We start from the raw sequence: 26914 nt of genomic DNA on the forward strand, positions 1-26914 counted from the left end.
CAGTTGCATTTATCAAAAGAGGGCATGAGAATCAAGGTGGGGCATCCTAAAGTGTGGCCAGCCCAGAGAGAGGGCACTGGACACCATTCCACGTGGAGACATTCTGACAAGGATGAGGTAGGGGACAGGAATAAAGCTAGTGGGAGTTTTCAGTATATTTTCTGAACAGCTTCATCTACAAAACCAGGGGCTTGCCCTGAAAAACAGTCCCTCATACCCTGTAAGTCTGTGATCTTCTGGGACTCTCTGCTGGAGGTCAGGCTCATCAAACCCAACAGGGTGGCACCTCCTTGAAGTGTTGGTGTGAAGGCCCAGGCTCTGCAGCCTCAAATCAAGTAGGAGAAGAGCTGTGAGCTGGGCACACTCACCTGGTGTGACAGGAGTCAAGTCCCCAGATCCCCAGTCCAGCTTCATGGCTGTTCCCAGCTCACAAGTCCCTGTTGTATCAGGGACTTGCTTTCTCAGCAGTTGAGTCATGCCAAGTCTGCCTGACCTGCCTGGTTGGCTTCTCCAACAGCTGAAGGCCCCATGCTGAGGCTGCCCTGCTGCTGTGTCTGGAGGGGAGGATCTGCAGCCGTGCCCTGGAGTGTCTGCTCACCAGCCCCCTTCTGTGTCCCTCCTCGCCAGCAGGGGCAGACTGTGAGACGGTTGACAGGGATGCCCAGAACAGAGTTGAGGGCAGGAGCCTTCCATGGCTGGGCCACTGGGGCTGGGGCAAGAGGGACTGAAAAGGAACCCTAAGTATGCCATGCAATTGTTCTGCTGCCAGAATTTTCCAGCAGGAGGCAAATGAGAGGAGAAAAGGGCATACATGACTGAATGCTCTATTCCCCCAAATTCATAGTTGGAATCCTAACCCCCGGTGTGACGGTATTAGGAGGTGGGGCCTTTGGGAGGTGATTAGGTCATGAGAGCAGAGCCCTTGCAAATGGGAGCAGTGCCCCTATAAAAGAGACCCCAGAGAGCTCCCTCTTCCCTTCCACCAGGTGAGAACACAGAAAGAAGGTACCACCTCTGAACCAGGAAGCAGGCCCACACCAGACACCAAACCTGCTGGTGCCTTGATCTTGGACTGCCCAGCCTCCAGAGCTGTAAGAAATAAATTTCTAGCTGGGTATGATGGCTCACACCTATAATCCCAGCTACTTGTGAGGCTGAGGCAGGGGGATCACTTTAATTCAGAAGCTTGAGACCAGCCTGGGCAACACAGTGAGACCCCAACTCTAAAAAGGTAAAAACAGGCCAGGCATGGTGGCTCACACCTCTAATCCCAGCACTTTGGGAGGCCGGGGTGGGTGGATCATCTAAGGTTAGGAGTTCAAGACCAGCCTGGCCAATATGGTGAAACCCCATCTCTACTAAAAATACAAAAAATTAGCTGGGTGTGGTTAATTTACATACCTGTAATCCCAGCTACTTGGGAGGCTGAGGCAGGAGAATTGCTTGAACCTGGGAGACAGAGGTTGCAGTGAGCCAAGATTGCTCCAATGCACTCTAGCCTGGGCAACAAAGTGAGAATTCCGTCTCAAAAAAAAAAAAAAAGATAAAACAACAACAAAAAATTCTGTTGTTTATAAGCCACCCAGTATATGGTATTTTTGTTATAGCAGCTGAATGGACTAAGACATGTTCAATGACAAATTCATGACCTGCCTGAGAAAACCTTATTCAGTAAATGTGGGAGGGGCTGAGAAACCTGCATTTTTCTTCTTTTTTTTTTCATGTCAGACAGGTAACGTGCGGACATGGTAACAAGGTTCAAGGGTGACACATCTCACACATACGCATAAACATCCAATTGTCATGTTTAAGAACTAAAGGATCAAAACCTGCATTTTAAAAGATTCTGTTAGGCCGGGTGTGGTGGCTTGTGCCTGTCATCCCAGCACTTTGGGAGGCCGAGATGGGCAGATCACCTGAGGTCAGAAGTTCGAGACCAGCCTGGCCAACATGGCAAAACCCCATCTCTACTAAAAATACAAAAATTAGCTGAGCTTGGTGGCGTTTGCCTGTAATCCCAGCTACTCGGGAGGCTGAAGCAGGAGAATTGCTTGAACACGGGAGGCGGAGGTTGCAGTGAGCCCGGATTGCGCCACTGCACTCCAGCCTGGGTGACAGAGCAAGACTCTACCTCAAAAAAAAAAAAAAAAAAAAAAATTAATGAAAGATTCTCTTAGGTTATGCACAGGCAGATTTGAGAATGGTGATTTTAGGTTAACCTGGTTGGGGTTTGTTCAGAAAGCTTGATAAGGGTCAAAGGTCAGTGTGATAAAGCAGACTTTACTTCAGCTGTTAGGAGTTTCCCTCCCTGGGATAAGGGGCAAGGGCTTGATCCACCTTGTGACCTAGAACCTCAAAACCAGCCCCTTTGTACAGAGGGACAGTCAGATGTTGGGCCAGGCTGGAAGTGTAGCTTGAACAGCATCCCCAGGGCTGAGCCCCAGGCGCAGGGCCTAGGAGGAGCTGCCAGGCCCACATCTGCAGTCAAGATTCTCACTGGGAAATTCTTACATGTTTGCAAAACGCAGCTAATGTTTCACACACCGTCTGCATGAGCAGCTGCTTTCTATTCTTGACGTGGGCCATAGGATCTCGAACCGGAGTGGACGTGTGTCCACATGTAATATAGACACACCCTCTCCTGATAAGTCTGAAGCAGGGTATGTCTGTAACTTCAGCTAAGGTAGGGCTCTGATGGTTCCCTGATCAACTGTGGAAGTCTAAATCAGGCCTTCTGTGTGTACTAGCCAGTTTCAGCAATAGGCGTGGGTGCTTTAATTTTAGACAAGAGCAATCCTAACACTTACAGCAAAGAGCCTTCCCACCAGGCTAAAAATTCCAGAAAGTTTTATATTACAGCACCAAATCCAGTGTTATGGTTGCAGTCAATTCAGGAAATAAAAAGTCTACAATTTATTTGGGTCTCTAAGACTCAGAACTCCTGGCCAAAAATGTGCCCTTTGATCTTCATCCCTTTAATCTGAAGTATTCTCTAAATGCATTTCCATTTTAATGAACAATGCCTTCTACTGGCACAATTCTCTTTATTGAAGAAACTCAGCTTGTGTTTCAGGATTCCAATCTTTGGATTAAATTCATTGTCATATGTCAGTCCTAAAGTGTGCCAGGTTCCTACCCTCAGTGAGCTTAGTGGCAAGGAGCAAAACTCAAGGACGTATACTAACAACTGCAGCCAGCAGTGCTGTGCAGTGACTGCCTTCAAAAGACCAGAGCCAGGAGCAGGGGGTTCTCAGAGGGTGGCCATCACTAGACATTTGAGTTGGGTCTCAAAGAGTGGCTAAGTTTTAAGAAGAGGAGAGAGGGAAAAAGAACAGTCCAGGCAGGAGGAAAGAATGGAGCAGTGCAGAGCATGCTTGCAGAGTTGTGGGTAACTCAGTGTAGCCAGGAGATAAGGCAGGGGTGATGGGTGGAGGTGATGGGACAGATGAACCTGGCCAGATAGTGGAGCCAGACTGTAGTGGACCAAACTCCCTCGGATTTGCTCAAGTAAAGAGCTGATGTACACAGTGCTTCAGAGGAATCTCACAGAAATGGTGTGGGGTAGCGCGATTGGACCTCCAGATGCTAGAGCGTGGACAGTAGCTATTCTCAGTCACTCTCTCTGGTGGCCCATGGTTTCTTGCCACTGCTTCTCTCTGCACGCTGTGTCATCTGATCACCCATAGGGCAACTCTGGCCCTGACTTAAGCCAACCTGTAGGCCAAGCATCTGTCACCACAGTCTCTTGATTCTTGGATCCAACTGGACAGAGACAATTTGATTAGCCAGTGGCCAATGGACTGTCTGTCCCTTGGTCAGGTGTCTACCCCTCGAATATCAGCTGTTCTGGTCGGGGGCAGGGTGGGTGTGTTATACAGTGAAAACATAACCTACTGTGCTCACCCTTCAATAGAGGGGATAGTGTGTGTGGAAGTTGAAAGAAAGAGGCGTGGCTGGGCAGGTCCTCCAAACAGGTCTCCTTCCATGACAGTGGGGGTCAGTGGGAACTACCACATTTTTTGAGGAGGAAAATAACATAATTAAAGCTGTAATTCTGGAAGATTACTTTCTACCATGTGAAGGATAAGACTGAAGGGGAAGGAGAAGTTGCCAACACGTATCAAACATATACCATGTACCATATATCTGACACATGTATCTACTGTGTACCTAGCCCCTATGATGCTAGATACTGTTTGCATATTACTTTTTCTAGTTTTCACAAGAGCTCATTTTATTTATGAGAAAACTGTAATCTCAGTGCCTTGGGAGGTTCAGGTGGGAGGATTACTTGAGTCCAGAAGTTTGAGACCTGCCTGGACCAAAGAAAACACACACACACACACACACACACACACACACAATTAGCTGGGTGTGGTGGTGCATGCCTGTAGTCCTAGCCCCTAGAGAGGCTGAGGTGGAAGGACGGCTTGAGTCCAGGAGTTTGAGGTTAGTGATGAGCTATGATTGTACCACTTTATTCCACCCTGGGTGACAGAGCAACCCTGTCTCTTTAAAAAATTAATAAATAGCCCGGGTGTGGTGGCTCAAGCCTGCAATCCCAGCACTTTGGGAGGCCGAGGTGGGTGGATCGCCTGAGGTCAGGAGTTCGAGACCAGCCTGGCCCACATAGTGAAACCCCGTCTTTACTAAAAAATACAAAAAATTAGCCAGGTTGGTGGCTGGCGCCTGTAATCCCAGCTACTCGGGAGGCTGAGGCAGGGGAATCACTCGAACCGGGCAGGCAGAGGTTGCAGTGAGCTGAGATCACACGCCATTGCACTCCAGCCTGGGCAACAAGAGAGAAACTCCATCTCAAAAAAAAAAATTAATAAATAAAAAATAAAAGAAGCCAGGAGGGAAAGTGAAGTAACTTGCCCAAAGTCACACAGCTATAGTTAGTCAATGGTAGAACTGTGATTTGAACGTAAAAGCTGTCCAGACTTGAAATCCACACCAAGCCTGAAATCTACCGGGATAGCCCCGTGTGCCTCTCTGCAGGTGCCTCATGTGCTGTGAGTTCGGACTGAGCTTGTCATCTTCTGCCTGTTTTCGATTCCTTTTCCATATCACCATCCTCCCAGTCACCTAAGCCCAAATCTCTCTAAATCTCAGTCTCCTTGTCTGTAGAACAGAGATAATAAACAGAGATAATGTATCCCAAAGATTGTTGTGAGAATTAACTTAGAGGATTCTCATGAAGTGCTTAGCACCATGCATGGTGCTGTGGTGTTGCCAGCTGTCCCCAACCTTTTTGGCACCAGCACCAGTTTCGTGGAAGACAATTTTTCCATAGCCTGGTGGCGGGCATGGGGGTCGGGGGAGGGTATCGGGATGAAACCATTCCACCTCAGATCATCAGGCATTAGCTTCTCATAAGGAGCCTGCAACCTAGATCCCTGGCATGCATAGTTCACAATAGGATTCGGACTCCTATGAGAATCTAAATGCCACTGCTGATCTGACAGGAGGAGGAGCTCAGGCAGTAATGCTCACCCACCCGCCGCTCACCTCCTGCTGGGCAGCCCGGTTCCTAACAGGACACGGATTGGTACCAGTCCACGACCCAAGGGTTGTGGGACCCCTGGTGTCTGCAGAATTGACAGAAGGAGCAACTTATTGGCTGTGGGGAACCACAGGAGTATGACTTGGCGTTTTATTTATCTAATACAGGAGCTGGCAAACGTTTCCTAAAAAGGGCCAGATAGTAAGTATTTTCGCATTGTAGGTCATATAGTCTCTGTCGCAACTACTCAACTTTACCATTGTTAGGCAAAACCAGCCCTGGACAAGACATAAATGAATGAGTGTGCTGTGTTCCAAGAAAACGTTATATACAAAAACAAGCAGGGGCCGATTGGACCCAAGGGTTGTCTTTTGCCGACTCATGGTCTTTGCCCTGCCTCATCTCATGAGGGCGAGGCCATGTCTGTTTAGTTCATCGATTTTTCTCCAGGGTCTAGTGCAGTGCCTGGCCCGTAGTAGACATTCCATAAATATTTATTAAAGGAATGATTAAATGAGAGAAAGCAAACAAGCAAGAACAAAAGAAAGACTGAGAAGAGACAAAACTTTGGGATCACCTGGATATCTGTTACAGGGTTCTGTGTAGGAAATAGAAACCACGCTAGAGTTTTTAAGCAAAAAAGAATATAACATGAAGAATTGCAAACTTGTTGGAAAGGCTGGAAGAGGGGGCTCTAGGCTGGGCCTCCGAGGATGGCTCTCAGAATGTGGTAAAATCAATCTGCCAGGGGAGCTATCACCTCTGCGACAATCAGGAAGGAGGTCTCAGGAAGCTGCCATTGGGACTGTTGACTGCGAGAACATCATGGCTGCAAGACAAGGCCAGAAAGTGGTCAGCAAGCCAGGAACAGCGTGAATTACTGCCACCACCGCATTTGCTAGGCAGAGGAACCTAGCCACTGCCACGTCCACAAGATTCTTGATGCCCATGAAGCTGGAGAGTGGCTATCAGTAGCTCCATGATCTTGCTTTGCAGCAGAAAGTAGCCAAAAGCTGCAAGACATTGGCCTCTGCCTTCCAAGCTTTGTGCAAATATGTCTAATTGGTGTAGCTTAACTCACAATCATGATCCTAATGAAAAGAGACTCTGGGCAGTGTAGTTTTTAGCTTCCTAGACTCTGCAGCACCAGGAGGCACCCTAGAAAGATGTGGGAATGGATTCATGCAACATTTAGCATAGAATATACATTCTAGTGATTGATTGCTACAAAGTAAACTATCCCAAGGCTTAATGGCTTAAAGCCACAGTCATTTGTTTTGTTCAGAAATTTGAAATTTGGGCAGAGCTGGGTGGGTCCAGCTTGTCTCTACTTAATGATGAGTCAGCCGGGGTAGTTCAACATGGGCACCACCGTGTAAGCAAGTCCACGCACACATGGGAGCCCAAGTGGAGAGGAACCAAAGCCCCTATCAGTAGCCCCAGCTGAGCTCCTGAGGTCAACAGCTGGCATCAACGTAGCAGCATGTTGATGCAGAGCCATTGTGAAATGCAAGAGCCGTTGTGATAGCAGCTCCTCCGGCCACACCCGAGCTGTCCTAGCTGATGCCGTGTGGAACAGGGGTGAGCTGGCCTCGATGAGTCCTGCTCAGATTGCAGACTCGTGATCAAAATAAATGACTGTTTCTATTTCTGCCACTAAGTTTTGGAGTGGTTTGTTATGTAGTGAGAGATCACCAGTACGTGCAGGTTGTGCTGAATGGGAAGGAGGGAGGAGAACAGATGGGGCAATCAACAAGAAATGAAGCCGCCAAAGCCAGAGACGGGTAATGGCTGACCTGAATATAAGCTAGGTCCACCTCCCCCTGCACCCCAACATTCAGCCTTGCCAGCTTTCTAACTTGGATGCTTCCCGAAAATCAACTAAGTGTGGTTTGGGTTGTATCTGCCCAGGTACCAGGTCAAAGCTTGGGCTGAATGCTGGAAGAGCCCTATAATCTTATAGGTACTGCTGCGTGGGGACTCTGTCTCTCCCAGAAACTGCCCCTCAGCAATTTCTGATCACGGCAGAAGATTTAGATTTTGAAATGGCAAACTGTCATGAAAAGGCAAGACTGACCTATGGTGGTTGTGATTTTTACACAGGGTTCCAGGAGAGTTCAGGTGATTTCAAACAACAGGGTTGTCACATATAGTTGTGCCAGTTGTGTACTGCACAATTCTAGGGGGCACCATTCACATTCTAGTCATTATCCTTTTGCATATTTATTACAACAATTTCCTGGCAGATGGCAGCAAAGTGTCTTGAGGCAGGGTAGCTTTTTCAATTTGCATAAAGGCGATTTATAGCAAGTGGCAGGAGGCATAGGTACAAAACTAGTATCTAATAAATCTTCAGCCAGTAGCAGCGGTTGGGGATAGAGATGGAAAGAGTGGGGACGAGTATTAGGATTAGGAAAGGTCCTTTTGCTTAACCAGAATGGGCACCGAACAGATAAGAAGTGTTGAGATTTGTGGGATTCAAAATTCAGTGTTGTGGGACCAGCAAGTTTGTAGAAGAGACAGGAATTAGTCCAACAAAGGAAACAGGTTTGCCCTGAAAGGTAGAACTCTAAGGGCTGAATTTATTTAAAAAAAAAAATTTTTTTTTTCAGAGACAGGGTCTTGCTTTATTGCCCAGGCTGGAGTGCAGTGGCACAATCACAGCTCACGGCAGCCTTGACCTCCAGGGCCCAAGTGATCCCCTCTCACCTCAGCCTCCTGAGTAGCTGGAACTATAGGTGTGTGCCACCATGCCCTACTAAATTTTTAATTTTAGTTTTTTTAGAGACGACATCTGGCTATGTTGCCCAGGCTGTTCTCAAACTCCTGACCTCAAGCAATCCTCCCACCTCATCCTCCCAAATAGCTGAGATTACAGGCATGAGACACTGTGTAAGGGCTGAATTCAATAAGTAGATAATGATCTTTGAGGCGAGATGGGGATGAAGAGAATTAATGAATATATAAGTAAAAATTTCATGATTCTAATGAGATTGGGGAGCAAGGGGTGAGGAGGAGGGAAAAGGAGGAGAGGAAGAGATATAAACATCAGCTGACATGGGTGTGCCCTGTTAAAGTGAAGGGTATCTGGTATATCTACGAATTCCTGCCTACTTTCAACCATTCTGGGTCTGAAAATCTACATTAGTCATGAACAAATATCATAATTCACAGCAATAGTGCAGCTTCTGACTGTCAAGGTGGATTACATGATATCTTTTCATTCTGACTGATTGTAGATTGCAAAACCTTTACAGTTGGAACAATAGTCTCCATTTTGCATTTGATTCTGAAACAGAATCCCAGCCAAGCACAGCTTTTTGTTTTATCTGTGTATCTTCCAAGGTCTCCTTTGCCTGCATGCGTGTTGCTTTTGTTCTCGGCTTGCTGTTTTAACTATAGCTTTGCTACATTTCCATTTTTTCCCCGCTATTCAAAACAAGTACTTATTTGAATTAGAGCAGAAAAATACTGAATAGAATGAAGCATGGCTTTCCCCTCTCTCATGGTGAGGTCATGGTTTAGTGGCAGCAATGACAATGACTAATGCTTTGCACTTCCATTTAGAGAACTTCAGGAAAGGGTAAACAAATATTTTCCAAAATTTGCAGGTGAGAGGAGGAAGGTGAAGTGACTTACGAAAGATTGTGCTGATTACAGTCTGATTTCTCTTCCCCTTCCCAATTATCTTACAAATTATGCTTTGGTGAATAGTCCTAGAGCTGCTCATCTTTTAAATCAAACTGAAGTCCACTGAAGTAGGAAAATTATGCATTTTGCATAAATGATGTGGACAAATTATTATTCAATTTTTAACAGGGTTTTCCTATTGCTTTCCCCTGCACAATGTAATATGGTTAATTTACCAGAAAGCATTGTTATTCATTCCCTAATTCTCTAAGCAACTGCTGCCATTTGCTTACCATTTCCTCCCTCTCTGGGAATTGACAGACCTTCCGGCTCCATTTGGGGTGGTTTGGGTTCCTGAGCAATCTCTAGAGGCTTGGCTTCCCTCCTGGTGTCTTCCAATGTTTACCCCTTGGGAGAAGTCTAAAAAAAATGAAAGGATTCACATACCTGGATTTAGTTTATGAGTGGCTTAAATGAATCCTTTTGTAAACACACACACACACACACACACACACACACAAAAAGAGATGAAATCTCTTGCTATTTAGTGATATTTCCCCACAGTACTACGTCTATGCTTTTCATTAAAAACACTATCTGATTAATACCCATTTCATTCTCTCTTGCTTCCAATTAGCTACTCATTGATTATTACACAGTAAGCACTTGATAATTAACTAAAGGAAAACTACCCAGAACAAAACAACCAGAACACCATGCAACTGCTAGTATATACCTTCCATCATGAATGTACATATTGCACGATGATTCAAGCGAAACAGCCTGGCTAGTAAGTGGAAGAATGACAGTGGATTTGAAAATAGGAGAAAGCCTCCCACTAGCTGTTATTAAGAGAGGTAGTGAAGAGTTATTGTTATTCCAAGCTTCTTCCTAGCAATTCTTTTATTCTCATACTTTATGAAAATATGAATATGAATATATTTCAGACCATATCCTAATCGACACACTGGAGCCAACAACCTGCTAAAACCTTCCTCTGTCCTTGAATGCTATTATCTACCACCCCCTCTATTTAGTGGCCACTAATCAGAATAAATGGTATACCTATATACTGTTAATGGGGTGGGGGGAGAGGAGAGAGAGAGACAGGGAGAGAGGAGAGAAACAGAGAGACAGTGATTGAGATTCTTGTGTGTGTGTACTTTTGGTTTTTCTTCATTGAGACCCATTTGTTGATGTCTTCCGTATTGAAAGCATGAGGTAACCCCTAATGGGGGCTAGAAATCAGAAGGAAACAAATCCAAAGGCAAGGAGCACCAGGCCCCGCTAAACACTATGTAACCTACTTCCATTTGTCTTTAAGAGAGTTCAGGCAGTACCTCTTCCAGGAAGCCTCTGCCGTACCCCCCTACTCTGAGCTAGATGTTACTACTTTGCTAACAACTGTGCTTCCATCTAAGACAGCTTATTGCAACTATTTTTATGGGTCTTTATCCTTACTAGACTGTAGATGTTAATTGTCTCTCTTTGAATTTCTGGGGCTAGGCACAGGGCCTAGCCCATAATAAGTATACAACGAAAGTTTGGAGGAGTGAATGGTAAGTCTTTACACCCATCTACAGTCATATCCACCTGCATCCCGTTGCCTTGAACAGCCCTGGAAAGGACTCCTCTCACGCCAGCTTTGGTTTCTTCCTCCCAATGTGAGCAATGTCTTCATCCTTCCTACTCCCCTTGCTGCCATCTTGGTTAAGCAGGCGGACCTGACCAGACCTCTACTTCCAGGTGGCTCTGATGGCTTTCCTCCTCCTTCTCATCCTCAAACACCCTCATCTTCTGTCTCATTCTCAGTCACTGGGCACTTTGCTGGGTGAAAAAAGGAAATCAGATGAGAGAATCCACATTAATGGGGGCTAACGTTACCTTTTCCATGTGCAATATTATGGACAACATCTTCACGCTGTGCTTCTCACACAGGGCACAGGGGCTCCCTGCGTTACGCAAGGGTGTGTCAGGGACACTACAAGCCACAGGCTGGGTAACATGGCAGAACTTGATGACTTGGGAAAATAATTTTTATCTGAAGACAAAGATGGATATCTTAGGGGGTAGAATATCAACTTTTCATAAAATGACAAAGCTAAAATGAGCCTTTGAAGGCACTTTACCTAAGGCTACAGCGTGGGCAACATAGTAAGACCTTGTCTCTACAAAAAAAAAAAAAAAAAAGTAGCCGAATGTGGTAGCATGCACCTGTAGTCCTAGCTACTTGGGAGCCTGGGGTGGGAGGATGGCTTGAGCCCAAAATGTCGACACTGCAGTGAGCCATGATCACACCATTGCACTTTAGCCTGGATAACAGAGTGAGACCCTGTCGCCTCCCTGCACCCCCAAAAAACAAAGACTGCGGCCAGGCATGGTGGCATATGTCTATAGTCCCAGCTACTTGGGGGACTGAAGTGGGAGGATTGCTTGAGCCCAGGAATTTGAATCCAGCCTGGGCGACATAGTGAGACCCCATCTCAAAACCAAACGGAATCAAAATAAGACTATGTATCACTTGGTGCCACTTACTTCATGCTGTCTCTCAGGTTCCAAGAGGTACAAGTTTATCCTCACTGGCATTGTGACAGTTCTGGGGAAGGGGTTGGGAAGTATCAAGGGTGTTCACTTCAGGCTATAGATTGGGACTTCAATCATATCTGGAACACTGGTGGCCACACATTCATAATGCTCAGGGCTAGCACTGTGGGCAGCATGCAGTCAGTCCCATGTGCTTAGCAGGTTCTTAGGTAAATGTGTCATTCGAAGGTAAACCATTGACCCCACTGGACAGTGGGCCTCATCTCCCTAACAGTCCATCCATCAGTCCAGCCAGCATCTGCCAGAAGCTCATCACTGTTCTAGGTGCAGGGAGAATAATGGTGAACCAATCAGGAAGTTCCTGTTCTCGGGCTCACAATCTGGCAGGGCAAACACATTAGAGGAGAGCAGTATTAAACACACTGGTGGCATTAAACAGGTTATGAGAGAGTAGTAAGCTGTATGGAGAGGAGCACAGTGTTCCGGCTGTCGAGGAAGCCGTCGTTTGTCACTGGTTACGTTTTGTTAGAATGGTCCCTGCAACACTGGAAAACCATTTATTTTTATTTTCAGTGCTCAGAATTAACTTTTAAAATAAAGGTATATTTGTCCCTCCAAAGGATTCTGAATAGTTTGCATGTTGGGAAAGAATGAGGTATGATTTAGAAGTTTATTATGTATGAGAATTTTCTGGGAATATAGGTGTATATAAATTATGAATGTCTATTTGATATTTCAAATACAGTAAAGGTGCTATTTTTCATTATTTTCTTCTCTGTAGTTATAAACTATTTTTGAGATAAAATATATATATATATATAATTTGGCAATTGCTTTAGTAATCTATACCCCCCATATCATTTTTAGAATAAAAATATGTTTAAGCTTCCTTCCCTTGCCCCCAAACCAAAACCAGTCTCCTCCCTTCCTTCTAACAAATATTTTTGACAGCATAATTGAATTCCAACAGTATTGTATAATATATAGTGGTAAGAAGGTCAACAAAAGTCATTTAAACCTATTAAAATACCTTTCAGGAACAAACTGACCAAAGATCATTTTATTCCAATGCAACTTATTAGGAAATGCCTATCATGTGACGTTCTTTGTCCTGAGTCATGACTAATGAACAGATGACATCCCTTTTGCTCTGGGCTTTAGTACAATTCTCTTCTGCCTGTTGTTGAAAACCATACTCTTTCAAGATTCATAAAAGAACCATTCCAATTAATATAGTATACATTCTTAAGACTCCTGGGGAAATTGCAGATAACATTTTGCCACACTAATGCTACTATAAAATCCTCTGGTGCCAACACTTAGCCACAGGAGGATTCCTATCTTTCTCAAAGCAGGTAAACACCTTCTGGTGCTTGTAAGGAAATCTTCAACAGTGTGGCTGTGTTTGAGGGATTATATACACTCTTAACTTTTCTCACGGAAATGCCTGGTTCCCCATACATCTTTCTGTGTCACGACTATGGCAGAGCCAAATGCATCATTTGTCTCTATCTACCCTGATGTTCTAAAGCATGGGACCCTCTGTCTCCTAGGCTCTCTAATCCTCCCAGCCCGTGAACTGATCATCAGAGGAGATCAGGAGCTGCAGAGAATGGAGTGAACAGAAACCCTTTAGTCGCAGTTTACTCTGTCTGAACTTTACAAATGGTCTTCTCCGACAGGTTTGTTATTTGATTTTTTTTTTTTTTTTTTTTTTTTGAGAGAGAGTCTCGCTCTGTCGCCAGGCTGGAGTGCAGTGGCGCGATCTTGGCTCACTGTAACTTCTGCCTCCCAGATTCAAGTGATTCTCCTGCCTCAGCCTCCCGAGTAGCTGGGATTACAGGCGCATGCCACTACGCCCGGATAATTTTTGTATTTTTAGTAGAGGCAGGGTTTCACTATGTTGGCTGGGATGGTCTTGATCTCTTGACCTCGTGATCCACCCGCCTTGGCCTCCCAAAGTCCTGGGATTATAGGCGTGAGCCACCGCATCTGGCCTGTTGTTTGATTTTTAAAAAGTAAAAAGAGGTTGGCGCAGTGGCTCACGTCTGTAATCCCAACACTTTGGGAGGCCAAGGCAGGAGGATTGCTTGAACTCAGGAGTTCAAGACCAGCTTGCTGCAACATGGCAAGGCCCTATCTCTACAAAAAATAATCATAATAAAGATTAACTAGTGTGTTTGGGAGGATCGCTTGAGACCGGGAGGTTGAGGCTGCAGTGAACCGTGTTTGCACTACTGCACTCCAGCCTGGGTGACAGAGCAAGACCCTGTCTTAAAAAAAAAGTAAAAAGTAATAGTTTATTAGGAAGGCTCCCTTTCCAGCAGAGGAGTGCTAGATGCCAGCTTTCCTAAGGTGACAAAGCAAATACTTATTCACTACCAGGTTACTGAAGACAAAAAATTACTCACCATCATCCTGACATTAAGGCGATACTTTTCTTTCTTAACAGGAGAACTTTCTGGTCAGCAAATTCTGCTTCCTCACCCTAAGCATGTACAACTTATGAGGAAGAGAGGCTTCTTGGGAGGTGTGGGGACTCTCTGGAATGGTCTACCTCAGGAATATCTCTTGAAAGCACATTTGCCTCTTGGAAGAAAAAACCTGGAAGTCTCTGACTTCTTTGTTTATAGATGCTCTCTTACTTTTACTCTGCAACCTCACTCTACAGCACGCTGTGTTTCCTAAGAGTGCCCTTGAGGTGACCCAAGTCCTTAGCTTTCTTTCATATAAGACAATCCACCATGAACTCAACTGATTTAAAGGCTATACTTTAGTTTGAAGAGACTTTTTTTAAAAAAATAATTTCTATTTAAAACAGGTTCTTTTTTTTCCAGATTGTTTTGAATGAATCAGAACATAAAAATCCTCCAGAAATATTTGCAAATTATCCAACTTAGTGGGGTGTGAGGATTAAAAGCAAAGTTATCTTTAAAAAGATATAGAATATGTTAATCAACTACCTAATAATGTGATAATAATATATGTAATAAGATCTTTAAAATTTTATCAGCTGGGCACTGTGGCTCATGCCTGTAATCTTAGCACTTTGGGAGGCCAAGGCGGGCGGATCATGAGGTCAGGAGTTCGAGACCAGCCTGATCAACATGGTGAAACCCTCTCTCTACTAAAAATACAAAAATTAGCCCGGCATGGTGGCACACGCCTGTAATCCCAGCTACTCAGGAGGCCGAGGCAGGAGAATCCCTTGAATCTGGGAGGCAGAGGTTGCAATGAGCCGAGATGGCACCACTGCACTCCAGCCTCAGCGACAGAGACTCTGTCTTAAAAATAAATAAATAAATAAATTTTATCAGTTTAGCAAGTCTATTAATGCTAAAAACAATACCATAAAGTTTTGATTAATCAGAAAACTTGTTTCATCTTTTTTTTTTTTTTAAATGTTGGAAGCCCTCCCTAAATGTAAAGGTTATTTCAACAAAGAAAACCATCCTCTTTGTATGACCCCGCATGGCATCAGTGATCTTAGAATCACAGGATCTTAGAGCTGTAGAGATCTAAGGAGTGAATTTCATGTAACCCCTTCAGTTCTACAGACAGGCCCTGAAAATGACAGATGCCAGGAGGTGGCTCAGGGTCCTGAAGCTGAATGATCACAGAGCCAGGTGTGTGGACTGGTAGCCTGTGTCCACCCACTGCCCTTCCTACCACACCAGGTTGTCGCTCCATTAGCTCCTTCATTACAGAAGTAGGGGGACATTTGGAAATAAATATACTGACTCCAGGACAAGAAAGATTCTTCTTGTGATTGTCTATTTCTCCTACAAGCAGGACACAGTAAATTCCAGTTAGGAAAAATGTCTGATAAATTCAGATGGTAAGGTATGCCTACTTTTGCTTTAATGATCCTCTGAAACAGCTGGTCAAGAGCCTACCCTTTCTAGAGGGAAAAGAACTCTCCAGATATTCTGAATGTTTCTGTCATTTGCAAGTCATCGCACAAAGGCTAAATTCACCAGGTGACTCCATACCATCTGGTGTGAGACAGATGTGCCACAGAACTACGAGTACCTTCCATGATTTAAACAAACAAATAAAAAAAAAATTCAAATGTAAAATGCTCTCTTTTTAATTACTAAATTAAGAAAGTTAAACAATTTAAAAATGTAAACTCACAAATAAATCATAACAAAAAAGGAATTAAGACTTCAGAGTTGCTAGTCAGTATTAAAAACTCAATAGAAATAGGATTTTTGATTTGTTGTTGTTAAACATATGTAATTTAAGGTTGGTACAAACAGCAACTAAAAATGTAATACTTTTTTGTTTTTGTGCATCCCCATGAAATGTAAAGTAGTGCATAGTTATTCCACTGGAGAACTCCTGGACATATAGAAAGTCATTCATTAGCAGTACAGGACATTTAAAACACTTATTTTACAATGGGAAATGTACAACCCCCACCCTCAATTCCCCCAGAAATTTTAGTTGCATGAGAAAGTTTAGCAGGTTGCCATGGCTACAATGCTATGGGTTTTAGATCATGTAAATGTGGTTACAGGTTTATTAAATTAAAAATGTCTGAAACATTTCAGCATTCATATTTTTATACAAGAAGTTTGTGTGGTATCCATCTTCCAGTTCTCTTGGTAGTATCAGCCATTTGCTTGCTTATTTTTAAGTAAGTTTTGAGAACAAATCGCAGTAAGTTGAAGCAAATACTGCTAACAGAACTTGTAAATTCAGCTTGGGGGGTGGTTCCCGAAAAGAGTCAAAGTAACAACCACCTACAGGTACAGTCATGAACCAGGAAAGTGCAATCCAAATGAAAAAATTCATGCTTTGCAAAAGCCAAAAATGAGGCCACTGGTGTTTTCAGAATAACCAGTGCTTTGATGCTGACTTGCAGTAAAATCCTCCCTCTGGGTCCCGCAGCTTGGTGGCTCAGGCCGGCCACAGTCTCCACATTAGCACCCACATTGTATATGTACAGGGACATATATATTATATATATTCATATTTATAAAAAAGAAAACAAAAACAAACACCTGTCCTGATTGGTTTTTGTTAAAACATGAAAAAAAATTTTATTGTTTTAGACAAAGAGGCCACTTTTGGAAAATAATACTTTTTTTTTTTTAGTTGAATCAGGTGAAGACAGAGTTAAAATCACATAGGATTTGCATTTTTAAAAAAGGAAAGCACTAGGATTGTTGGCACTGGAGTAACTATTTACACTGAACAGAGGTTTGGCCTTTTACATAACATCGATACAATGCATTTTCCAAAGTCTGAGAAATAACAAGGTTCTGTCTCGAATGCTTCACAGAGGAGGTTCGGATTTGGGGACAAGTGTCATTAATGAGGGCCATGGAAGTTCGTCAGCTTCAGAGTCACATGCAATCTGATCCTGGGCGGTTCCGCTGCTGGGGAGCAGCTGGCTACGGAATTGAAAGCTAATGGGGGAGGGGTGGGGCAGCCTCTGGGACAAGGCCTCTCTCCGCAGACCCAGGCCTTACAGGTTTTCACCAGGTTGGTACTGGGGCTCTGTCGCGGTAAAGTAGTCTTCCAGGAAGCTCTGCAAGTACTCAAAAGTGGGGCGTTCTTCAGGGTCCTTTTTCCAGCAGTGGATCATGAGCTCATGCAGAGAGATGGGGCAGTCCTGCGGGCAGGGCATCCTGTAGCCTCGCTCCACCTGCTCCAGCACCTCCCGGTTGTTCATGCCTGCAAAGACAAGTGCAGTGAGAGTGGGCACCCCGGGGGCTCCAGGCCCTGACTGCCACACTTGCAGATTCCCTTTCTTCTTCTTTGCATTGGCATGTGGCTAAAACATGTGGAGTGCCCCCATCCCTCCAGGAGTCAAACCCTGCCATGCTACTCAGAAGTAAAGAAGGAGTGCAGAACTGAGACATGAAAAGTTCAGAATGACTCTCAAAAGCATAAGTGAAGGAAGCCAGACACAACAGGCAACATATGGTATGATTTCATTCATGTGAAATTCTAGAAAAGGTGCAACTACATCTATAGAAAGCAGATCAGTGGCTGCCTGGGGGAGGGGAGGAATCCCTGCCAAGGGGCCAGAGGTAACTCCAAGTGGGATGGGAATGTTCTGTGTCAGGGTCAACGGGTCAACAAACTTTTCCTGTAAAAGGCCAGACAGTAAATATTTTTGGCTTTGCGGGTCACATATGATCCCTGTCTTCTTCTTTTTAACAGCCCTTTAAAAACGTACAAAACAAACACAGGTTGGGAGCCAGATCTGCCAACCCCTGTTCTATATATGTATGGGGTGGTGTGACTGTTTATGTTTGTCAAAACTCAATAAACTGCATTCTTAAAATTGTTGAATTTTATTGTGTGTAGATTATACTTCAATTAAACTGACAAAAATATATGAATAAAGCAGACAAAAAAATCCACACAGAATGAAAGCATGCTGCCCCTTGTTTATAGCATTTATAAACTCCATTTATGAACTTCATAAATTTGTTTTCTTCATGCCTGGGCAAACTCTTAGTTCCCCACTGTTGGAGATCTGCCATCATGCCAGCGTGGCTAGGCACTGTCTGGCCCTGCGACCTCACAGTGCCCTTAGGTTTGGTGAATTTGATGGGGAGACAGACCATGTCCGGGGCCTATCTCTACTGATGACGTCAGCCAGGCCATCCATCATTTGAGGTTTTTCTGACTCTGGGCAAGCTGTTGAAACACTGGGCTGCATAGCACTAACAGAAGACAGATCGCTAACTCCTTAGAGAGTGTGGCCTCCTGCACACTGGCTGCCTTAACACTACAGGAACTACCACGCTTAGGGGGTGGCCAATGTCCTGACCTCTTCCCAACTACTGCCGGCCACTATTCTCTAGTTTTGCTTCCCTTTTTCATTGTATCACCTTCTGCCAGCTCCCTGTCAAGCTGTGCTGTGCTTTGGTTGCTTCCTGGCCGGTGAGGCTGTCATCTGGAATCCTCCCCAATATCTGACCCGGTTAATTTGCAGGAGCAAGAAACCCGATGTCAAGCCATATAGAAACCAAGATTTCTTCCCCTATTTCCCAGGGCTACAGCCAGCAGGAGCACACACCATATGCATGGAGCTCCCTTTACTTCTGGGGGAGGTGGCGACCCGTTAGCTAGAAACTTGTCAGCACAGCCAGAGGCGCTGGGCCAGAGCACAGCCTGTCCCCCCGGGCAGGGAACACTTGGACTTCGGGGTCTGTTGCCAGTCCTCTTGGTTGTGTTGTTACTTGTGGAGCTGAGTGTATCCTGGCTCCTCCTGGCTGTCAACCACAGCCTGTCAGTCACATGTCTCTCCAGACCTTTTCAGGATGCTTTCTTATTCTCTGCCATTATCATTTCTTGAGGTAATAAAAATTCATATATTATTTCTGCTGTACTGAAGTAGGCCTCCAATGCAATTATTGTAAAATAACCTCACTCACGTGTCAGGGCGACCCCTTATTTTAGGGAAAGAGGTTTGGTGAAGGAGTCAGGCTCCCTGCCTCTGTGCCATGCATGTCTTTACCAGCGACTTCCTCAGTTGCATGGGAGGAGGGAGAGGCAGCGCTGTGGCTAATTAGCCTACATCCTCCTCCAATGGCTGAAAATGGGGGATGGGGGCGGGGAGCTGGAAGCAAGGGAGGAACTGGAGCATGCTCGGAACGAAAGGCAGCCTCCTCCAGCTCTAGATAAACGCGGACAGAGGCCAGCATTTCCTTCTCCACAATTCCACAATCCAACAAGCTCTGAACACCATCAAGTTTTTGTAACTCACTTGACTACAGAACTGATCTGAACTGACCTCATTTGGCCACAAAACCTGAACTGATTACAAGGCTATTTACTGTTTTTATTTCTTCATACATATTGCCCAGGAAGATTAGGAAGAGTGTGTAATCACGTAGCAGAACTGGCACTCTCCAAAGCATTTGCCTTGCCGCGTCTTTTAGTACTGTCCTGGTTTCATATTTCAGCAACCACAGAGCTTGGACCAGCAGAAATCTCCCTTGTCTCTGTCCCTGCCAGGAGTCCACAGGAACTGAGGGGAAACAGGCAGAAGGGCCTGACAGATCCTTCTGGGTGTGGTTATGGCCCCTGAAACACCTCCTAATGCTTAACTCTGGCTCTGAGTGCCTCCCTCCAAAATGGCAGCACAGAGTTTAATTAATCACTCTCCTATTGCTCCACAAAGCGCATGTCAGTACATGTTTCATTTCATTAAAAAACAAACTACTCAAATGGGAAGATTTCACTTAAAAAAAAAAGTTTTCATCCAATGTCTGCCAATGGAAAGTTTAATTGGCCACTGGGTCATTTTTCCAGTGCTCGGTCCAAGCCTCGGACACAGCACACTTGGTGATGTGAACCTCAACATGTAGCGTCTCCCGAGGCAGTCTGTTTCCTGGGCATTTGGAGCCAGGGGACAGGGTATAAGCTGGCCCATGCAGGGTCCTGGCAGACCCACATGGTCAGGCTCCTTCTTGCTCTCCCCCTTTTCCTGTCTGCACCCCTCCGCTCTTCCCCACTCCTCTTCTTCTCATGTTTTCTTCTGCCCAGACCTCTCAAAGCATGGGGAGTATATGAAAACAATTCCACGCACTGGGCCAAGTGGAAACATACCAATGAGAGCTTTGCCAGGAAAGTGGGATATTTTGACAATGCACTTGGCTGACAATGACAACTGGAATGGGACTAGCTCTTTTCCAACCATCCATAAACCAGGACCTGCACGGGCTGACCTGCAGACCTGGCAACTTCACAATGTACCTCTGCAACAATAACTGTGGCAATCAAGATATGCCCACTCAGCAAGGCTTGGGCTAGTTTTTATTTTATAAACAATAGCTAAATTGAATGGATTGTGTTAATTCAGGGTGAGTATCCCTTCTCTGAAATGCTTATGATCAGGAGTGTTTTAAATTTCAGATTTTTTAGGATTTTGAAATATTTGCATTATAGAGCTGCTCAACCAGTAAGTTGAGCATTCCCTTTGCGTGTTATGTCAGTGCTCAAGAAGCTCCAGATTTTGGTGCATTTTGGATTTCGTATTTTTGGATTAGGGATACTCAACCTGTATTTAAAATATAGTATTCTCAGCTATATGAATTTTGAAAATCATGGTTTTTTTAAAGATTTTTTTAAAAATGGCTTTTACTCTGCACACTACCAAAAAGATGAGTCTATTTCATTTTTTTCTTCTTAGATGGTTTCATATTTTTGTTAGAAAGAAAACTGTCATTTCCTCTTTTTAGCCACTTTTCCCCAAGACATTGGCTTTACCTAATACCTGACAGGTGAAGGGTAGTCAATAGGAAGGGAATAAACATGAGTTTGGGCACCAGGGCAGTTGGGAGAGTGTCTTGAGAGACATGGGGACACTAGAAAGAAGAATCCTTTTATTTTTTATTTTATTTTATTTTTTTTGAGAAGAAGCATGGCTCTGTCATCTGGGGTGGAGTGCAGTGGTGTGATCTCGGCTCACTGCAGCCTCCACCTCCCAGGTTCAAGCAATTCTCCTGCCTCAGCCTCCTGAGTAGCTGGGACTACAGGTGCACGCCACTACACCTGGCTAATGTTTTATATTTTTAGTAGAGACAGGGTTTCACTATGTTGGCCAGGCTGGTCTTGAATTCTTGGCTTCAAGTGATCTGCCCGCCTCGGCCTCCCAAAGTGCTGGGATTACAGGTGTGAGCCACTATCCCCAGCCAGAAGAATCTTTTTATTGCACTTCCAACTGAGGAGGTGGACAAGAGTGCTGGGAATGTTTTTCCTTTTTTTCTCTCTCTCTCTTTTTTTTTTTTTTTTTTTTTAAGACAGAGTCTCGCTCTGTTGCCCAGGCTGGAGTGCAGTGGCACGATCTCGGCTCACTGCAACCTCCACCTCCCTGGTTCAAGCAATTCTCATGCCTCAGCCTCCTGAGTAGCTGGGATCCTTTTTCTCCTTTCTTAACAGAAAGAAGAAGAGACAGAAACTTTATAAAACATGGTGTCTGAGCACATTTTAGGGAAACAACGTCATAAACAGTTTGGCCTTCCAGGTTTCCTAGTGAGAGCTACAAGGGAGAGCATTTTTCAACAGGAGGGGAGATCCCGGCTGGCCAGTGGTGTCTGACTGTGGGAAGAGCCACGTTCGAGCAGTATGAATGTCCCCTGGTTCCCACAGAGAGGCGGCTTAGGGCTGGGGAGCCAGCAAGCACAGAGGCCACTGCCCAATTTTGTTCCAACCCTCTCCTCCTCTGCTGTTCTGCCCTTTTAGCCCCACGGGAGCCACCAGCCCCTCCTGCTGTCTCTCTAGAATTGCTCAGGAAAACAGGCCATTGTGGGTCACTTTCATAGGGTACAACTGAACAGTACTCAATCCATAAAACACCTCCAGCACTTTGGGAAGCTGAGGCAGGCAGACTGCTTGAGCTGACTTCGAGACCAGCGTGGGCAACATGTTAAAACCCTGTCTGTACAAAAAGTACAAAAATTAGCTGGGCATGGTGGCATGTACCTGTGGTCCCAGCTGCTCAGGAGGCTGAGGTGGAAGGATTGCTTGAGCCCAGGAGGTTGAGGCTGCAGTGAGCTCAAATGGTGCCACTGCACTCTAGCATGGGTGACAGAGCGAGACCTTACTAGTCCGCTGTGTGGGGGTCTGCCTTCAAGTCCCTCTTTCCCAGAGCCTCCATGGAACACCTCCTGTCAACTCAGATTTTAGCCTTTCAAACATGGTCCCTGACATAGCATCATTTCCAGTCGGTCTGCCCCAAACACTGCAACTGAGATTCTCCAGCCAAGAAGACTGTGCTCACTTCCTGCCATTATGATTATATTATCCTTTCTAAATCATTTTGCTGGCTTCCTCCAGCAAACTCAGAGGTCAAGTTTCCAACTCTCACTTTCAAACTCTGACTCTGTAGGGTTGCCAACAGTGTCTATTCTTGTGTGTGTGGTTTCTTTTCCCTTTTCTTTTAAACTTCCCTATTCCACTTCTTTGAGCTGTACATCAACTCAGTAGTCTTCCCTTTTTCCTTTTAGATTCTTTGAAAAAAATTTTTTTTAAGGGACAAGGTCTTGCTCTGTCACCGAGCCTGGAGTGCAGTGGCATGATCATGGCTCACTGCAGCCTTGAACTCCTGGGCTCAAGCGATACGCCTCACACTTCAGTCTCCCAAGTAGCTAGGACTATAGGTATGCACCACCATGCCTGGCTGATTTTTATTTTTATTTTTATTTTTTTGTAGAGATAGCATTTTGCTATGTTGCCCAGGCTGATCTTGGACTTCTGGCCTCAAGCGATCCTCCCTGCTTCATCCTCCCAAAGCACTGGAATTACAGCTGTGAGCCACTATACCTGGTCTTCTTTTAGATTCTATAGGGAAGGAATAAAAATCACTTTCATTGGCAGAGCACTGAAATAGATGTCACTTCTTGACTTCTAACTTTGCATCTTTTAGCAAGTGACTTGACTTCCCTTGAACTTGGTTTCTCCATTTGTTAACAAAATACCTCAACATTCATTGTGCTTTCAGCTATTTGAAAAAATGTCTTTTATGAAAGAAGAGTGTTTGTGTTTTATAGCTTTCCATTTGTGCAGCTTCCCAATATGGATCTCAGATGGGCCATATCTGTACATTCAGGGATTTTAACTGTTACCTGTCCATGTTTGCATCTGGATTTGACTATGGGTTGCAAAACCTGGGTTTTTGTGCCATGTGAATAATTAAGCACTTTAACAATGGGAATGATGTTTAGATTATCAGATACCCAAATTCCTTTTGCTAACTGAGCTTTCGGTTCAAAGGGAATCACACAACGTTGTGCATAAGGCCTTGGGTCTGAGGCTCCCCTTGCTTCTGTGCATAAAAGGCCCGGTGTTTACACGTCTGTTAAGCAGTGCTGTGCTGGCGCTGGGAAGGAGGAGGGGTGTTAATGGTGCTTGCTCAGCACGAGCCTGCGCCATCGCATGTGCTTGTATTAACAGATTCTCATGTGTCCTTGCTATCGTACTGGTTAATAACCGTGACACTGAGTTAGGTTTTAGTATAGGGTCATTGTGAAAATTCTGGGCAGAGAGATGCTGATGGAAGAGTGTGGATGAGAATAAAGAACTTATCTTGAGAAGGTACAATAATGACTTGTTTTGTTTCTCGTTCTCCATCTTGCCAGACAACCTCAGGACAGCTGTTTTTATTCAGCCCGTTGTATTAATAAACACAGAAAGACAGCTACTCATGTAACTGAATACACAGGTATTTCTGTATTTGAAGTTGATAATATAGTACCACAGAGAACTCCTTTGTCCCAGGAAAAAAAAAAAAAAAGGAGTGAAAAAGAGAGGCAGGGTGCCCATGAGGAAGGCCCTGGAACTGCACCCCTGAGAACAAGGAGCACGTAGGGCTGGAACACAGGACTGGGGGCCCAAAGTCCCTCTTTGGCCACCCTCTTCACACGCGTTCTCCCCTGGTCTGCCTCCTCCTGTCACTAGACACGCTGGCCAAGAGAAATCTCGTAGGAGGAGGTGACAGCATGACCTCTGGGCATTCCAGGCAGGGTTCCCTCTCTGAGGGGACATGATGAGCTGCAGGAAAAACCCCAGGGACTGTGGACGAGCCAGGGAGAGACACGCACCCTCGGCTAAGATGAGAGCTTTCATTCGGCTTCCCAGTCTCCTCCTGGTTGGAGAGTCCTAACCCTTTCTTCTCCCATGAAAAACCTGCTCCTGTTGTTATGCTGAACACAAAGGAAAACGTATCTACGGTTCAGGGCTCTAAGGCAGAGGGAGGACCAGAGTGGCACTTGGAATCCTTTAAGGAAAAAGCCACCAGTTTCATTAATTTCCCTTATTTCTTCAGGTCATTATCAAGCGACTAGATGTATTCAAGAAAGTCACCTGTTGAATGATTTGAAAGTGCTTCCAATGAATGAATAAGTGTGGTTTGCTTAAGAAAGTGTTCCTGGCTGGGCGCGGTGGCTCACACCTGTAATCCCAGCACTTTGGGAGGCCAAGGAGAGTGGATCACCTCAGGTCAGGAGTTTGAGACCAGCCTGGCCAACATGGCGAAACCCTGGCTCTACTAAAAATGCAAAAATTAGCCGGGCGTGGTGGCGGGTGCCTGTAATCCCAGCTTCTTGGGAGGCTGAGGCAGGAGAATCGCTTGAACCCAGGAGGCAGAGGTTGCAGTGAACCGAGATCATGCCACTGCATTCCCGTCTGGGTGACAGAGCAAGATTCCATCCATCTCAAAAAAAAAAAAAAGAAAGCGTTCCTGTTCTACCAGGTCCTGCCAAATCCACAAAACAGGTGTTCAGTTAAGAGCCAGGGCACAGAATGGCCAGGACACTCTGCCTAGAATAGTGTTGGAACATGATGTTTGAAATGATCACAGGGTCAACTTTCCAGAAGAACTTTGAGGACAGAGTCCACCTTGTGGCTAGGAAAATATATATCTATGTGTGAAGATGATGGAATGCAGTTAAAAGGCCTTGCAGGCTATGGGCTAAATTTAAAAACCTTGTTTCAAAAACCTCATAGGTGAGTTCTTTTTTTTCTGTTTCATTCACTCATTTATTTGCTTATACTTACTGACAGTCTACTATGGGGTGGACCCTGTGCTGGACCTTGGGAATCCATCAAAGGGACTCCCTTCTCTGAAGCTGCTGAGAAATACAGACACACAAACAGTGGGACCAACAGAAATATGCTAGGTGTCATGGAGGCAAGCAGAAGGAGCACCCCATTTGGTCTGGACATGGGGAAGGCTTTCCAAAGCAGACGATGTTCAGTTGGGCTTTGAAGGGTTCTGAGGCAGACAGGGGAGCCACAAAGAGAGACTTGCATGTTCAAGAGACATCTCTTGACGTGTCTTGGTAACGTGTGAAGGATGGAAGACAGCAAGAGAGAAATCATGTCACTCTCCTAGTCAAATCCCCTCACTTCCCATCTCACTAAGAGTAAAAGCAAAAGTTCCAACCATGAGCTAGAAAGGCCTTATCTGATTTGCTCCTGGGGCCTCTGGGACCTCCTGCTCCCTCTGCTCCAGCCATGCTGGCCTCCTTTGATTCTGGAGGGTCTCTGCACTCTCCCTTCCCCTGATGGAAGGCTGTGCTCCCAGATACCCACCTGGCTGGATTCTTGCTTCCTTTAGGTCTTTTACTCACCAGTGAGGTGCTCCTTTGCCACTCTCCCCTCTCTCCCCTTCCCTGTTTTATTTTTCTCCCTAGCTGTTACCAGCAGCAAACATTCAATATATTTTGCTTATTTATCTTTGTTTATTGTTTGTCTCCTCAATGAAGATGTTAGTCTATGAGGGCAGCAGCATTTGTCTGTTGCTTCACTGCTGTATTCTTGGTGCTTGCAACAGTACCTGGCATATAGTAGGTGCACAATAAATATCTGTGGAATGACTGCAGAAAAAGAGTTATGAAGAACTATGTAGAATTACGGTTTCTAGGATTTATCTGAAAGGCAAAGGGAAGCCATGGACGTTTTTAACTAGCAGGGTGAGATAACCAGGTCTGTGTTTTCTAGGATACTAACTCTGTTGGCAACAATGATAGAATGGTGGGTGGGTGGGTGGTGGGGAGGCGGGGAGAAACTGGAAGCAGAGGGGAAAAGGATTTGAGAAAGGTTTTAAAGGTGAAACGACAGGTAAAAATGTATAACTCTGATTTTATGCATCAACCCCAGAAAACTGCTTTTACTTAAGTGTTTTTATTTCTCACATACAACAATCCATCAGTATGAAATCAGTTCTAATCTTGAGGTAAAGAATGCTTCTGAATCCTTGCTTGCAGAAAAGCAAGCTAGACTGCAATGCAGAGAATGCATTCAGCTCAGGCTGCTAGCAGGGAACTGATGGAGCTCTTCTTTGGAACTGCATCCATACTTGTTACACATCTCGAAAGCAACCTTCCTCATGTGGTAAGGTGATGTAACTTTTCTCTACCAACCCCCCTGTTAATCTCAGCATTGTATTTCAGTATTTTTTTCCTTCGGCTTCCAGGTTCTCATTCAGTTTGAGATTGTCGTCTTCCCTTCCTTTTTGTCCACTCCTCTCACACAACTTGCCAATGTTCTAACATCTCCGCCTCCCTTTGCCCTTTATTTGGTCACACCTCACATACTCCACTCTAAGTTCCTTCTGGGATTGTCACTTCTGGACCTTCTTTCACACTGGGCAAAGATGCCTGGAAAGCTTTTATAAAACCAATTTATATGTCACTCCCTCATCCCGCACCTCCATCTTCACCTACCAGCCAAAGGAGCTTTCTTATGTGTCAAGGAAACAGCAGG

At 45.0% G+C, this 26914-nt stretch overlaps 1 protein-coding gene and 1 non-coding gene across 5 annotated transcripts in view; both read right to left on the reverse strand.

Moving 5' to 3' along the window:
- Positions 1 to 1722: 1722 nt before the first annotated feature.
- Positions 1723 to 1823, reverse strand: LOC112134079 (small nucleolar RNA U13). Its single transcript, XR_002915662.1, has one exon. It is a non-coding gene; the product is annotated as a small nucleolar RNA U13 (small nucleolar RNA).
- A 14500-nt stretch (positions 1824 to 16323) lies between these two features.
- FYN (FYN proto-oncogene, Src family tyrosine kinase) overlaps positions 16324 to 26914 on the reverse strand; it is a 224225-nt gene continuing 213634 nt past the window's right edge. For all 4 annotated transcript variants that reach the window (XM_009242159.4, XM_009242160.4, XM_002817256.6 and 1 more), the window contains one exon: positions 16324 to 17365. In XM_009242159.4, coding sequence (XP_009240434.2) covers positions 17157 to 17365 — 209 coding nt within the window. In that variant the 3' untranslated portion in view covers positions 16324 to 17156. The remainder of the gene's footprint in view (positions 17366 to 26914) is intronic.

The sequence above is a fragment of the Pongo abelii genome, chromosome 5, assembly GCF_028885655.2.
Source record: "Pongo abelii isolate AG06213 chromosome 5, NHGRI_mPonAbe1-v2.0_pri, whole genome shotgun sequence".
Classification (NCBI taxonomy): domain Eukaryota; kingdom Metazoa; phylum Chordata; class Mammalia; order Primates; family Hominidae; genus Pongo; species Pongo abelii.